General features: G+C 44.5%; 1 protein-coding gene across 1 annotated transcript in view; it reads left to right on the forward strand.

The window, feature by feature from the left end:
* LPHN3 (latrophilin 3) overlaps window positions 1–15,971 on the forward strand; it is a gene marked incomplete at its 5' end in the record, with an annotated part of 163,802 nt that overhangs the window by 104,811 nt on the left and 43,020 nt on the right. The window contains 2 exons of the mRNA XM_009874567.1: window positions 9,490–9,795; window positions 11,949–12,052. Coding sequence (XP_009872869.1) covers window positions 9,490–9,795; window positions 11,949–12,052 — 410 coding nt within the window. The remainder of the gene's footprint in view (window positions 1–9,489; window positions 9,796–11,948; window positions 12,053–15,971) is intronic.

The raw sequence follows: 15,971 nt of genomic DNA on the forward strand, positions 1-15,971 counted from the left end.
GTTTCAGTGGTCAGCTCTCTCCATAGTTCAGGCTGGTTTTCTCACAGAGGCAGGAATAAATAAGAGTAAATAAATAACTTAGAAACCAATGCAGTCAGAGACTGAGTGGAGCAACTGCCTTGTAGAGAGAAATCACTTTGGCGGCTTTGGAGAAGAATTTGGGGTTTTGAATCAGGTTTGAAATAACCAGTGGGTTGTAGCGACAGGAGAAAATAGATGGATCTAGTAAAAGACAAAAGATGAGTTTTTGCTGGCAGGTTTTTTATTCCTGTTGCTCTAGAGGATGCTAAAAGTACAGCGTGGATATAACATCTACTGTAGAGAGAGCAGGCCCTGCTTTCAGGTCTCCGATTCATGTCTGGGAATGCAGTATGACCTGCATGCTAATGGAGTCAAGCTTAACATGAGTTAGAGAAAGAAGGATATAATCAACCCTAACTACACTTTTGATATTTTGTGTTTTATTCCCTCTCCTCTCTTTGGTTTCAGCTGACCAGCCCACCCAGAAAGTGTATTTGCACTTAAAACACTGGACATCAGCGCTGATTTGAAAGCCCAGCAATGGTACAAGGAACTGGGAGAGACCTCAAAGCCCAAGCTTTGGAGCAGCTGAGATTGAGGGACAGTGCACACAGTGTAAGAGGGAGATGCCTAGCAAATGCAAAAAGCAGCCTTTGCAATTTTAATCTCCCAAACCAGACAGGAGGAAGCAGGGCCGGGCGGCTTTTCACCCACCTCTTTCCCTGCACCTCTTGCACGCGTCAGTGTTTCGGGGCCAGGGAGCTGATTTCTTGTAGTTCCAGTGGGCTGTCTCTTCGGGTTTGGTTGTACTCTGCCCTCTTTCTCAAGATAACAGCGTAACACGATCAGGCTTTAAATATTAATACGAAGATCACAGCAGTGTAGCTTGGAAGCACTGAATCACTGAGAATTGAAAAGTCTAATCTGTCCTTTTGAAAGCTGTCCAATTTCTTTTTTATTTACAGCACTTGAACCATTTCACAAATTGGAAAGCAACCATCCAGCCATTTCACAGGCAGATTATGATATGTTTAAAAGAGGCCAAGGCATTTATCCGAATGCAATTGGCCATCTTGCCGACTAACATCTTGATTGGAGATATTACACACACAGATGAACTGCGACTATTTGCAGATGATAGTTTTCTCTTGCTAAAGTTGTGTTTGTAGCTTGCAACTGAAGGAATGTTTCAAGTAGTGGTATAAGGCCCTCAGAAGGACTCATCACATTGGTTGGTTATATCAGATAATGCTAGGGCATGAATAGTCATTTTGTGGCCACTGCACTTGCTTCTGCTCGCCAGAAATACAGAGGTGGAGAACTGCTGCAGAAGGACTGGCTCCATCTGGCACTGCCTCTGCAGAATGTACTCAAGTTGTTCGTTTAAAGATGCAGAAGTGCAGGTAAAAGGCAGGAAACACACATTAGATAAAGCTACATCTGTTGCGAAACGGACAGGAAAATTTGGTTTTCCCTCTTAGCAGCTACGCATGTGCTTGTTCTGCATAGAATCTAAAAGGTATGTTTCAGCTTGCATGGATAAAATACATACATAGTTTAATTAAAAGGTTAAAAAAAAACCAAACCCAAACCTCGCCATCTCAGCCTCCAGTAAATCTCTTGAAGCTGTGAGCATAGTGCTCATGGTCTGAATGAAAAACTGACAGCACCTGTTATTGAAATCAAAAGTGATTTCTCTAACAATGGGATACTGGGGAATTCCTACTGGGCTTCTCTTTAATAAAGTTTGAAGGATTCAGGTTGGAAGACAGTGCATAAGATCTGCACCGCTGGCTCTGATGGATGTGAATCACGCCAGGGGACAGAGATTGTTTAGGAGGTTAGAAGTTCACTCTATACATTCAGTAATAATATGCAGCTGGTGTGCCCTTAAAAAGAGATTGTATGCTTTTTTTTTGCCCCCCATGTGAAATAACATGTGGATTGAAAAAAAATAGAAGTCAGACTTTATATGATCAAATCCAGAAATTCAAAATAACTGCAACCACATCTGACAGTATTTTTGAGAACTAGAGCAATTTGAAGCTAGATTGCCTAAAAATAGCCCTGGAACTGAACTCTCAAACCTATTAGATTAGTCCATTTATAATAAATCCTGATCTACTGTCTATTAGATCAAATCTTCTGTAATCTTTTCCTGTTTACCAGGCCTCCTATGGGCATAGTTCATCTGCATTTCTAAAAGCATTACAGCATGACGTTTTAAAAAATGCTCAATTTTCATATCTTGTACACGATGGTCCAGTTAATTTTTTGCCTGATCACTCAGAATCAACTGCAAAATCTGGAGAGAGCAATACGACATTAATGCCCTCGTTGGATGGGCGCTGAAGGGTAAGAGAGGTTCACAAAGGTGGATTTGGTAGAGGTCCTGAGTAGGAAAACAAAGCTAAGATTTTAGGAACTGATAGAAGAGGACCATAGTGAAGACAACAGCTCACGCTCATGTGCTGCTATGCCAATTAATTTCCTGGTGTTGCTAGATACACCAATGTGCTGTAACCCTGTGCCAACGACAGTTAAAAAACATTGTCTGATGTCTTTGAAGTTACACATTTTAAGTGGGAGCTAGTAATTTCATAGAGAAGAATGGGCCAGAGAGGAAAAGAAGAAATTATCTTCTTTTATTCAAATGACAACTAAGTTGGGGACCTGACACTGAGAACCATTGGGATCCAGAAAAAATATTAAGTGCTCACATGAACAAACAAAACAATCCCACAAAATCATGGAAGTTGATATTTCACCAAAAAAAAAACCAACCCAGCCAGGCTGCTGTTTACGGTCAGGCGAGACCTAGAAGTTTGCAATAATGGCTAGAATGTTTTTGATAAAATAGTCTGTCCATAGCAATCTGGCACGTGTAATGAACGGTTGATCATTGTCAGAAATGCAAAGTTTTAATTCAAAAGGGCTTTGGTGGGCATATTTTTGCCTGTTTGAAATTGGTCCCATGTGGTGGCTGCTTTGAATGTATTAATTGTCTTGCTGAGAGTTGTGGTGCAGTGAGAAAAGAAGAGTTGGTGCAGATTGACTGGATTTGAGCCTGTTGTGATGATTTTGCACACTCCGGCTCTCATTCTTTATTGTTTAATGCTCAAACTGAGATTCAGAGGAAAAAGTCCAGCATGTTAAGTGATTCCAGCTTGAAGTGCATTGAAACAGCTGAGTTTGCACCATGTCTTGGACCACAGCTGTACATTTCCCCGTAGTATGGGAACTCAACATCTGGCCCATTTCCATCTCAGCAGCTGCCCAGGCCCGGCAGAATAGCCACATGTGGGCAGAGTAGCCGCGGGCACAAAAACTGATCCTCTACTGGAAGAGGTAGAAAAGAAAGAATCCAGAAAGGGTTTTTCCGTTTGGCAGCAGTCCGCAAGGGAATGCACCTCTCTTCTTTCAGATGCAGCATCCTCCTTCTTTGCTGTTTCAGACATTAGGCAAGAGGGAGGAAGAAGAAGAGCTATGTATCATACTTCCTAGGACTTTTCCCAGATGCAGGACTATACGCAGTTGTGCTGTTGAAGACAGCGTGCCATGCTGAACACTCTGGGGCCATTGCATATCTAATCTCTTCCCACCAATGGTTTTTGCAAGGTTTTTGTCAGTCTCAGTCAATAAAGCTACAACAACAAAAAGCACAACTGCACCCCCTCCAAAAGCAATGTGTCAACTTTCATGTTCACGCAGGTTTCTGGCTCAGCTTCTCCAAATAATGGCATGTGTGAACACAAGGGAGAGCTGCTCAGATGTTTGATGTGAGGCCTTCTTGGCCTTAGCCTGCAGTAAAAATAAATCAATTTCTTTCAACACATGGAAAGAGCTGTAGATAATTTAGGGGTTAATCTCACCTTGTTGATTCTCCGGCCCACGGCTCCTGGATGGCACTGGCATGCGGCTTTTTGTCTTCTAGCAGACATTCAACACAAGGTGGTTTTGTGGGGTGATGTCATTTGCAGTGTGAACTTGGTATAACGTTGCAGTCTAACCGTGTGTTAACAACTAGGTTGATGCTTATGCAGCTCTTAAGTGTGATATCAGCTATGCAAGACTCAATCTAGGAGCTCCTTGACTTCAGTCATCTTTTTCTGCCACCTTACAGGAAGTTTGGTAAAAAGTGTCCCACAGAAAATGGAAATATATTTGTTTTCAAATATTGTTTTTCTAAGGAGTTTCAGAAAACATTCTGAAATGCACTTGAAAATGCCTGTAGAAAACTAGTTCCCATGAGATGCATTTATATGACAGGGAAGAGAAAAATAGCTGTGATACAATCCTCCAGTTGTATTAGGTCTGGGGGTTTTTTATGTGCTGCTTCTTTTAAGATGTGCCTAAATCTTCTTATTTGCTACGTAAATACAACTTGGGCTAGAAGAAAATATAAAAGGGGATGCTGTAAACAAAGGATGTGGTTGCCAGATATGAAAAGGGCAAAACTAGCAGAGCGGGAGGGAGGGACCTTCAGGTTTTGTGTTTCTTACAGCTTTTCAGGAACCAGCAACGCTCCGCTTGTCTTAGCACGACTTAGCGATGTGCGTAAATAATTGTGAGCGCAGCCTGGACGTGCTCAAGGCGGCGCTTGGATTGCTGCATCCTCATGAAGATATTGAACCCCTCAGATTAGTTGTGCTTCAGTTGCTTGAGCATTGTACCAGCTGCAGTGCAAGGAGCAGGCGTCAGGTCCGGGAAAGCCGGAGAATGAATTCGCCGTGGTTTGCTTGGACTTTATGCATGAAATTTGGAGTGCAGCCTCCCCTTCTGATGGAGTGAGTGAGTGCTGGCTCATAGCACAGAGCCATCAGGATTTGGATTGCAACCCCCGTGGGACAGCTTAATGAATGTCTCCTGTGGTCTGTTACCTAGTAAAAGCCAGTGAACCTCACCTAGGAAATCTTGTCTGAAATCTCTCCTCAAGGGGCATCCAGTTATCTTCTTTCCTGGGGCAGAAAACACATGACATCTCTTAAAAAACTATTTTCAGCTGTTGAGTACACCCAGTCAAAGGCTGGCTACTTAGTTGCCAAAAGGAAAAAAAAAAAAGAAAAAGTGATCACAAATAGCCATGCTTGCAGCCAAAGCCACTTTTGTGATAGGGAAACACTACTCAGAGTCTTCTGGAAAAGCAGTCTCCCATGTAGACCACGTAGAGGTGAGCAGAATGGATAAGATGACATGTACATGGAATTGCTGAATTTTCCTGGTGGCAGTTGTGTACTTGTCATGTTAGACCAGGAAAGGGAAAAAGAAGGAGAAAAAAAAAAAGAGAGAGACCTGTATATATTTAAGATTTTTCCCTATGAGTAGTGTGCCCAGGTGGCCCAGAAGGCCAATGGCATCCTGGCTTGTGTCAGGAACAGTGTGGCCAGCAGGAGCAGGGATGTGATTCTGCCCCTGTGCTCAGCCCTGGTGAGGCCTCCCCTCGAGCCCTGTGTGCAGGGCTGGGCCCCTCACTGCAAGAAAGACACTGAGGGGCTGGAGCGGATCCCGAGGAGAGCAACGAGGCTGGGGAAGGGACTGGAGGGGAAGTCCTGTGAGGAGAGGCTGAGGGAGCTGGGGGTGTTTAGCCTGGAGAAGAGGAGACTCAGGGGGGACCTTCTCACTCTCTACAACTACCTGAAGGGAGCTTGTAGTCAGGTGGGAGTCGGGCTCTTCTCCCGGGCCACCAGTGACAGGACGAGAGGGCACGGCCTGAAACTGCGTCAGGGGAGGTTTAGGTTGGATCTCAGGAAACGCTTCCTCACGGAGAGGGTGCTCAGGCACTGGGATGCCCTGCCCAGGGAAGTGGTGGAGTCACCGTCCCTGGAGGTGTTTAAGGAGAGGCTGGATGTGGCACTTAGTGCCCTGGTCTGGCTGATGTGATGATATTTGGTCACAGGCTGGGCTTGATGATCTCAGAGGTCTTTTCCAGCCTCAACAATTCTGTGATTCAGTGATTCTTTGACTGTAGAGAGGCTCCTCTGGGAGTTGTGGTTACTCCCCTGTGGCGACTGGAAATGTTTTGGTGGCTTTTTATGATTGCAGCTCTAGCATGGATGATGGCAAAACGTAGTCTTTCTGCTGTTAGTGCCAGCTCTCTGGATAGAGCTGGGAAAAAAGATGAAGTATCACTTTGGGGTGTTTCTGGGGAGCCCTGTGAAGATACTTATCCCACTGCTGTGCCTTGTGGAATCAAAATCTGCAAAGTCTTGGATTTGAAGCCTGGAATTAAAAACTGAGTCTTTAAACTCTTGATATAGCAATGCATGGTAAAAACAAGCTGCAAAGTAAAATAATGAAGATTATACATTTCTAGTTGTAACAGTGTTGATGATTTTTAAAGGCTAGTGCTTGGCTGTGAGCAAAGATTATGTTATGAAGTTTTATCTGAAGAATCCTTGTGTTAAAGCAGTGCTGCAATGCTGCTTTTCCCCAAGTTAAAAATTCGCAGTTTATTGGCAGCCTGAGTTAATCTGGAGGTTTGATCTCTGTTCTGTGCTGTAGGATTTAGGTAATTTTGCACAGGTTGCAGCCTCTTCATGGTTTTGCTTGGATTTGAGAATCATTTATATGTAAATGATCTTGATCTCTTGTTCTTTCCCTTCTTACCAATTAACTTTGTTTTAAAGAACACTGTTGTGTGAGCAAAATCAGCAAGCGGTGCTGCCTGGGGCTGGGGAGATGGGGTGGTGTTAGCATGGTGATCATGTTCGCTGGAGCTCATTACCAACTTGACTCGTTGAATGATCAGACCTTTGAACTGAGTTCAGTGGTACCCCATCCATCTCACTCCGTTAGGCCACTTCAAGGCAGCCCTTTTATATCTTATAATTTGTCCTGTGTAAGAGGCAGAGGTGTTTATTTTTAAAAGCAGCAGGAAAGCTCAACTGAGCAAGAAAAAAGTTGGAAGGACAAGCCCTCAAAGAGATTTTGACATTAGTGCCAAGGAGTTTATGAAAGATAAAACAACTCATTTTTTTATGACTAAAGGAAAATGCCATTAAATCCCCTGTGCCTAGCTGCTACAGTAAACCTGCCAGACCTATTCCAAAAACAACACACCATGAGATATTCAATGATTGTCGATGAAAATTAGGCTTAAAAATGCAGGACCGCTGAGTGTGGATCAAGGAGAGCTTCTGGGCATTCAGTATACGTTTCTATTTGCTCACAAATGACTGTAGGAATGATTTTAAGAGGAGTTTGCTGCTTTTGGCTTTGAAACTGCATCTGTGATACCTGCTTGGTACCTCTGCGCCAGTAGTGCACGGCATAGGTCATTCTGCAAATGGAAAATAACTCGTTATTGCATAAGTAAATGGGAAAATCCCTGAAGGTTGTTATCTGCTGGGCTAATTGTTATTATGAAGAAATAAAATATGTACTGATTACAAGACCTGCTGTAGTGAATGCAGATAATATTCGCCCAAGTCCTCTACAAATTTTAATCCTCCCTATAACATGAGGTGGAAAATCATTGCTTGGTGGTCAAGCACAAATTTGAGCAGAAACTTGAAGAAATCTGCCAGTGTCTGTAGGATTTTGTATTGTATTTTTTGGAGTTTGTTCAAACTTGGGACTTGTAGCGGAAGGGAGATGGCATGAGCGGGCTGGAAAATCTGGTATTCATGTGGCTTAGTGCCTGTTGTGCTATTGCTTGCCTTTTTGGAGTCTGAGAGAGAAGATCATCCTGCTTTCTGAGGGATGGTAGAACTGGAATTTTTAAACTGAACCTTTTCTTAAAAAATACTGATCCTTCAAAAAATTATGTTTATGATGCTGCTGAGTTTTAAAGTTTAAGCAGAAGGTGTCTCAGGTCTGGAGTAAAATTGCCTAAAACAAGAGCAAGTATGTGCTTCGACTGCTATGTTATTGATTACTCTGGGGCAGGAGAATTGCTTACACCACCGTGGGTTTAAATTACTTAAATAACAAAATAACCTTTCAGAATGAAAAAAACTCCCATTTTACACTAAAGGCAGGCATTTCTGTGCTTGAAAATAGTTGACTTGAGTGAATTCCAGTGAGAGCGATATCATTATACATTAATAACTAATATTGTACAAATAGTGAGTGTGGTTTCCTTCACTGTACATAGAGGAGAGGACAGTCTCTGCTCTCAGGAGCTTGCAAGCTAAGCCTGCTCGCAGAGCTGGGTAGTTAAGAGGCTGCTGCTTTGGGTGAAAAGGTGATTCTCACACTTGACTTTAATTTCTGGCTAGGCTGGAGTTCACACGTGGCTGGCTTTAGTTTAGAAACTCCAATTTGTATTGTTGGATATGGAGCAACTGTGACTCTGAAGGATTTTTGGATACTGGAAGAGGTGGGATGGTGGGAAGATGTTGTGGTACGGGAATTAAAGAGAGAATGGTATCAGAGAAGAAGCAGACAAGCCCATTCATATGGCCTCCTTACTTGCCTTTCCCAGTCAGCCCAGTGTTTCCCCTGGCACAGACTGAGGGCACAACTGTGAGTAACTGGCAATTAATTGGAGTAAAAGTGTTATGTTGAGAGAAGCAGAAGGTGCTTATCTTTGGGAGAGGTGAAGAAGATGGGAGAAGCAGGCCTCATGACAAACTGTAGGTGGCACGGCAAGGGCATTGGAGGAGCAAGTGGAGGCAGTCTGCCTCAGTTTCCCCACCTGAGATTTCAGGTCAAGCTCCAGTCTGTGCAAGCACCTTGGTCTAAATAGGAGAAATATAAGATGGGCATCCCTCGGTATTCACCACAGGCAGTACCTACAACAGCTATTGCAGGATGTAGCATGGCTTAACACATTTCAAAAGCAGGTTCCCCACCTCTTTCTGCTCGACCACTCATTGCAGGTTTTAAATTGAATAGCCTGTTGAGCATTAAACTCTGGATGATTCAGCTGGGCTGACATGCAGCTTTGCATCTGCCACGTGGGCTGCAGCTCGAGGGGCCAGGCACTGCTGCTGGGATGAAGCAGCAAGGCATGAACCTGAGAGAAAGTTAACAGCTTGCTCTGGAGAACAGCCTTGCCTACGTTCCTCTGTGCATTGCTGTTTTGGGGATGGATTTGTGGTGTATTTTTTTTATTTCATTATTACACCATGGAAAATGTTTTTCTGTCCAAACCAGCTGGGTCTTCTGCAACACTAAAAAATTAAAAGCACTTCTGTGCTAGGTGTTCCCTGAAAGATGGGAAATAAGATTTTTACATTAAAATGCCAGGAAGAAAAATGGTGAGGGCATAAAGTGCAGCTTTAGTTTCATCAGATGCTAGTGCCTTTGGAAAATCAGTTGTGCTCCAGTGGTCATTACCCCTCTGTGTGCTTCTACTGCTTTGTGCTTCAGCTTCTCTCTCTCTGAAAGGTGGCTGTGCAGCAAGCCTTGCGTTGGCTGTGGCTCCGACTACACCCCACAGGCCTCTCCAGTCAGCAGAGGGGACGTCCTCAGGACCTAGGCTTTTTTCCTTCCTCTCTTTAATTAGCTCTGCCTTTGTTTCAGGAGTATCAACATCAGGGGCTCTGGGCCCGGGGAGCACCACTGCCAGCACCACGCCACGGGTGGCCACCAGCAGCACCGGCCGCCCCACCACCACCTCGGCCTCGGGCAGGAGGAACAGGAGCACCAGCACGCCGTCACCCATGGCTGATGTCCCTGATGAAATGACCACACACCTCCCGCCCGCCTCCTCCCAGCTGCCGCCAGCTGGCGCAGAGAGCTGCGACCCTGTGGAAGCCCGCGATATTATGTGGTCTCGCACGCGGCAGGGCCAGATGGCGAAGCAACCGTGTCCTATGGGCTCGATAGGTGAGTTGAGGGGTGGGAGGACACAGCGGGCCATCTCCATTTGCCCATGGGACATTATGAGTGTGCAACCAGGTTGCCCACGGGCCCGTGTGGCACACGTGGTTGATGCCTTCTGTCCAGTCTGCATTGCCTTGGTGAGGTGTGGCAAGCAGCTGGCTGGGACCAAAAATGAGCACATTGTGCAGAATCTCTGTCATCCCAAGCTCTGGCTGAAGGAGAGTATGAGCTAATGACCTTGTGGGGTTGAGCTTGAGGTGCTGTAAGAGCCTCTGCCTCCAGAAGTTACGTGCGATTGGCCTGTTATCACTGGTTTTGCCTTTATTTTTGTAGCACCTGGGCTCACGGACTGATATGTTGATGGCTGATGCTTTGCTTGTTTGGGGGAACAGGGGAGTAGTGGAGAGGAACAAAACTTTCGCAGCTTTGTGCTGCACAGTTTGCATTTCAAAGTCTGTGGCCTGCATTTTGAAGCACAGGTATTCCCAGATTGCTCTCCTGAACCGGCCCGAGTGATTTTTCAAACTGCAGCCGGCCTCCACTATGATCAGCAGGGAAAGCAGGGGAGAAATCAAAGCCAGATCTTTCAAAATAGTTTATAGTTGGTGTGGTTTTTTTGATTTTGCTCCTTTTCTTCTACTCCTCCCTGCAACTGTTTACTTCCAAAAACTTACTTTTTGGAAATTTTCTGTCCAACTTAAAACACGATCAAATGAAGAATGGGTTTTGGCTTATGTTCCAGTTTACTGTGTTTTAACAAATGCAGTTTTCTAAAAGTATTTATTTTTCAAGCTACTCTTAGTGTCCACCCCTGAGAACACACTTGCCAAGAAGAAATCAGAAGGTGGAGGAAATTGCCTGAAAATAAGGGCTGGAGGAATCTGGCTTGCAGAGGAGACTCTGTTAATTCTCTGCTCCATTGCCCTGGAGAGCCATTCACAGCTGTGTATACGAATACCAATTCTCTCTTGAATTTGTTGAGGTCAGACTGATAAAATATATGTTAAATTATGAGGGGCATGGAAAAATGTCAGCAGTGAGAATAGGTAAAGAAGGTTTTTGCTGTCTTTCCCAGCCCCAGTTGGTAAAATTAATGCAAGAAGTATCACGTGGTTCCTAGAAAGGGGAAAACATATTCTGAACTGAAGCTGTGAAAAGGAAAGAAATGATAGAAAAGGAAAATGAAGGCTAGATGCAGGGAGCCCTTTTCTAAGCACGAGAGCTGAGGACTGGCTGAAAATAGCTAAGGAGAAAAAAAAGACCAACCCAACTTGTTGATACGGGATGGCAATAAGCCTTTCCCATCTCCAACTTCAGTGATTCATGCAACTTTTTAAGAGCTGTGGTGTATTAACAGTGGGCCTCTTCCAACTCCCTTTGAAGACATGAGCAAACTCTCACTGGTTTTAATCAGCACTGCCATCGGACCTAGCCTGTAATTCACTCCTCTGCTGAAAAGTTTGGCTCTGCAGGGCAGAGCACTTTATAGGATGCAGAGCCTTTAATCTGCATGTAGTGGCTTTCTTACTTTGTAAAGATCTTTAACTGCATCATTTCAGATACATTTCTCTTTGCATGGAAGGGCCTGAGGTGCTTTGCTGTCTTTTGCAGCAGGGATCTGGGTGGCCCTCGCCGAACAAAACTCTCTTCTAAAGTCCCTCTTGATGGTTGGCTCAACATTAGATCATGGTGTTCGTAACATTTAAACTTCTGTGTGTTCCCACTCAAGTGGTTGAGTGATAGTTCAGAGCAATAAATTCTTTGTAAAGCAGCAAGGTAGTCGAGGAGCAGGGCCTGATCCCAGGGTGCGAGGGGTGGGGCAGAGTACAGGAGGGGCCAGCTTGACGTTTGAGATCTGACTTCGATTTCTTAGTCCCCGGCAGCTTTCCTGCCTGGCCTAAGGCTAAGCCCTCTGTCTGCAGTCTCCATCTGGCAAAGTGGAGATAACACCCCCTCATGGGTCTGTTATGTCTTAGGGCCTTTAAGCACTAAGATGATGGGAGACTAAGACACTGAGATGACACGAAAGCGTCCTACCAAGGTCCCAGTCACGAACAAGCTCCTAGGCTTTGCATGAGGTGTCTGTCATTGTGATATGGGATCCTGTGGGCAAAATGCAACCGATAACACTAAACAAGGCGGCTTTCCTCTTCCAGGTGTTGCAACTTTCCGGTGTCTTGCACCAGATGGAATCTGGGAGCCCCAAGGACCTGATCTCAGTAACTGTTCTTCTCCCTGGATCAACCACATCACTCAGAAGGTAAAACCCTTCCCTTGTGCTGACCACACCGTGTCTATGCACTGACCTTCCTGGGCTCCCTGGTTGTTTTCACAATAGGGATCCCAAAGTGACCGACAGTTATCCATAAAGGATAATTCATGCATAGTAGCCAGGAATTGCAAAGAGAAAGCAAGACTAAAAGTCTAATGGAAATTAAGGCAAAATGGTGAGGGAAAGGCAAAGCAGAGAGACTGGAGAGTGGAATTAAGCTAGAGTGAATGACAGTTTTTGTTTGTGGCCAGCAAAGGAGGAAGCAGGAAGAAGACATCAGTAAACATATGGAAAATACTGGCTTATTGCAAAAGGAAGCTTTTTCAGGCATCCCCAAGGATTTTCTCATGCCATGCAAGCACAGGATAAACTCTGTAGTTGAGAAGTCTTTACCAAAGAAAGGCGGGCTCAACGTGAAGTGTTTGCATTGCACTTCTGACTTTCTGGTTTTAACTTCTGCCCAAATTGTAAAAGAGCCGATGGAATAGAAAACAATGCCGCAGTAATGCGTATCTTTTGACTCATAAGCCCCTTGATGAATGTTTTGTAGCACTTCATCATTTATCAGTGTTAAAAGTGCATTAACATGTGACAATAGAAGTTCAAGACAAGCAGAGCTTATTTGGTAGCAATATGTTGAACATTTTTGTTATTAATGCACAGTGGTGCTTTCAGCTGATTTCATTACAAACAGAGACCAGATGTGTGTTTACGCCACAGAGTCTGTGGGCTGAATCCTTATTACTGCAGTTTGTGGGGGTTTATTTGCTCCTTTAGCCAGAGAGAGCGAGTCCCAGCGTTGCGAGCTGACTGTGCTGCTGCGCGGGAGCAACGCTGCGCTCCAGAGAGCCTGTGCTTGCTGATGAACGGGATGGGGTGACCCTACAGGCAAGACTCTTCGTCTCTCTCCTCCCTGTCCCCCAGTTTAACTGAGGCTCGACAACCTGCAAGTCGCTTGCGCACACACTCCTGATCATCCCTATCTCACTTCATCTGTATTTATACTTGTCCCTCCCCATGGATCAAGGAAGACATCGATTAATGTGGGGCTGCTGTGACATGGCACGAGCATTACAAAGCCCATGGTCCTTCTGTCCCACGTGGGAGGGTCGGCAACTCTCCTGCCATACGCTCAGCTAGCTGATTAATAAAGACTGCCTTTGCTGGCATTAGCAGCTGTGCAGCTCTTGTTTTATGACCCACGTACTTATCCTGGAGGGGTTAATATTACTTACTCTAGCCATAATTCACCCAGGCAGCTGAGAGACCTCTTGCTGCTCAGTGAAGATGGCTAGGCCGTTAGCCATTAGCAGAGGGAAATAATAGCCTGCGCTGATGAAATCTCCGTCAAGGTTAAGCTTATTTTATTTGAAACCCCAGCCATCATTTGCGTAACAGATGAGCCCCATTTAATTTGTTACATGCTTTCAAAGCAGGCTAAAATTGAAGAGCCAGGTTTTTCAGAAATGCCCAGCAGGTCCACTGGGATCTTGGGATATGTGGCCCAACCTCTGTGAAGAGTTGCTACAAAACATAAAGACTTTCCAGGAGTCACTTTTGAGGGGAAAGCTCTGCCAGGCTTGCTTAGAGGCTTGTGTTGTGGTTTGCATTCACTCGGGTCCTTAAAGCAAACACAATTATAAATTACTTACGAAATAACTGATAGCCGCTTGGTTTCCCTGCCCAAGCAAGAGGCTTGGAAGTCATCACTTCACTTAGAGATTGAGACTGATTTATCCATAAATCAAGCACTGTTTTCTCACATCCCTGCTATGGACAGGACACTTCCCTGCCCTAAGCTTGCAGATTTTCTCCAGCTCTTCTTGAAAGCTGAAAAAGGAGCCTTCCTCCTCTAACCCAAACCAGCTCCTCTTCTTGCTGCTGTAGGGGTGGCTAAAGCAAGCAGTAAGCCAGCCGTGCCATGAGGACAGTGAGTGGTCGCACCCTGCTGCTCAGCTCTTCTGTGTCCCCAGCTCTTGGGTCCTCCTTGGGCACCCATCCCACAGCAGCTGCAGCACAACTTTGTCTCCCAAAAATCTCCTCTTGTGTCACGTGCTGGGTCCAAGCTGCTCAGGAAGAAGGGTGATAGGTCCCCTGGAGAGATTTCAGCTGAGCCAGAGAGGATAATAGGGAAATGCTGGGCCTGCTTTCATGTTTCTCTAGTGAAGTAAATGAGGTACTTGCTTCTTTTCTTTCTCCTGCTGTTCCCAGACCATACATTGAGTGTTTGCCTGCTTGCATCATGGTATTAGGTTTTACAATCCTCTATTAGCTTCCATTAGAGTTATTGTGCTTGATGGAAGATCAGAACAAATGCCCACTTCAGCAATTCATTGGCCTCCTGACATTTACTTTAACTTTATTGTTGGTGCCTACCATGCCCTCATAACATAGCAGGAGAATAAACTTGCCAGTGCGATTGAATTATGCACTGCTACCTGGGTTATTTCTAGAGTTGAGCAGTAAAAGGAAGCCAAAAGGTCAGCTTTAGATACATTACATCGTCCTGATCATGAGGTCATACGTTCAGTCTCAGCCTGTTTGTTTTACCTCTTGCTTTCATCAGTAGTGTCCTTGGCGTGGTGTGTGACTTCCCTGAAAATATCTTCTCCTCACTACAGCTTGCAGTTGTGGGTCCTTCCTGGGAAGGGAAGCTCAGCTCCAAGCCTCTGAAACAGGCTGTTTTTAAAAATCCTGGTCCAGTCTTTCATTCTGTCTTTTTTTTTTTTTTTTCATATTGGTCAGCCTCAGGCTGCAGGAGAATATTTTTGCTTTTATGACCACTGGAGTTTCAGCACATTGACTCCCTTCCCAGCATCTTCTTATTTCTTCTGAATTTTCCTCCTTAAATACTTCTTTCCTGAAATTTCTTTCATTCTTATTCTATTGTTCTTTTGTGCAGTCAGTTCCCTTTGAGAAAGGTAGGACTGAAACACCAAGTGATGCTGCAGAAGGGTCGTTGTTAGGCTTTCAAGACAAAGGTCCTTGCTTCTGTTCTTTGGCATATATGAAACAGGCAGGAAAATACGCCCTCTCCAACATCTGTTTTTTCACAATCTTGTCAGTCATAAGAATACACGAGATAGTGATACAGACTTGAAAAATATTAACGGTAACATGTCAAATGACCGTTGTTTTGGATGCCCCTTGCATTATGCACACAAGCACGGTGGAAGGAGTGACTCAGCACTGCTCTAGGGACTCATACCTGCTTTTTCTGGATGGCAATGAATAGATTTGGAAATGAGTGTCTGTGCTAAGAAGTAGCTTCATCACTTGTGATACAGACACATTGTCACAAGGGAATGGCACGTCTCTGTGTTTTCAGGAAACCTGGGTACGTGAAATGACTTTGTGTAAATACTTCTATGCTCTAGGAGTTTGCAGATTTTGAGATTTAATAGGTCCGTTTTCCATTGTTGTCATTGTTGGCGTGTTTATTTGGTCACACTAGAATTTCTCAGGTGTGCAGTTTTTAGGATGAGTCCCAAGAAAAAGGAAAAGGATTTATCAGTGCTCAACCCACACCACTTTTGCAGACAGGTAGGAATAACCGCAGCCAGCAATTGATTGCAACAAGATACTTATTATGGGAAAGGAAAACTTTGGGTTTGCCTTTGTAGCAGCTGAGCAATTTGTTCAGAGTATGCAGTTTGCATAGGTGCATGGCCCAAGAGAAAATGTATGCATCAAATATTGGGTACTAGGGTTTTTTTTTTAATGTATCTGTAGCAAAAAATGCATTTCTGCAGTTTTCTGCAAGGCTTACAGAAACACTATGTGTCATGATACATGCTAAGCTTTAGCGATGAACTGCAGGAAAATGTTGAAATTGATTTCTTTATGTAAAGGGATTTGATGCAGTCATTCTTTAAAGTTCTGGATGCCGGCAGAAGGGGTCAAAATT

This window comes from Apaloderma vittatum, unplaced genomic scaffold, assembly GCF_000703405.1.
Source record: "Apaloderma vittatum isolate BGI_N311 unplaced genomic scaffold, ASM70340v1 scaffold23058, whole genome shotgun sequence".
Classification (NCBI taxonomy): Eukaryota; Metazoa; Chordata; class Aves; order Trogoniformes; family Trogonidae; genus Apaloderma; species Apaloderma vittatum.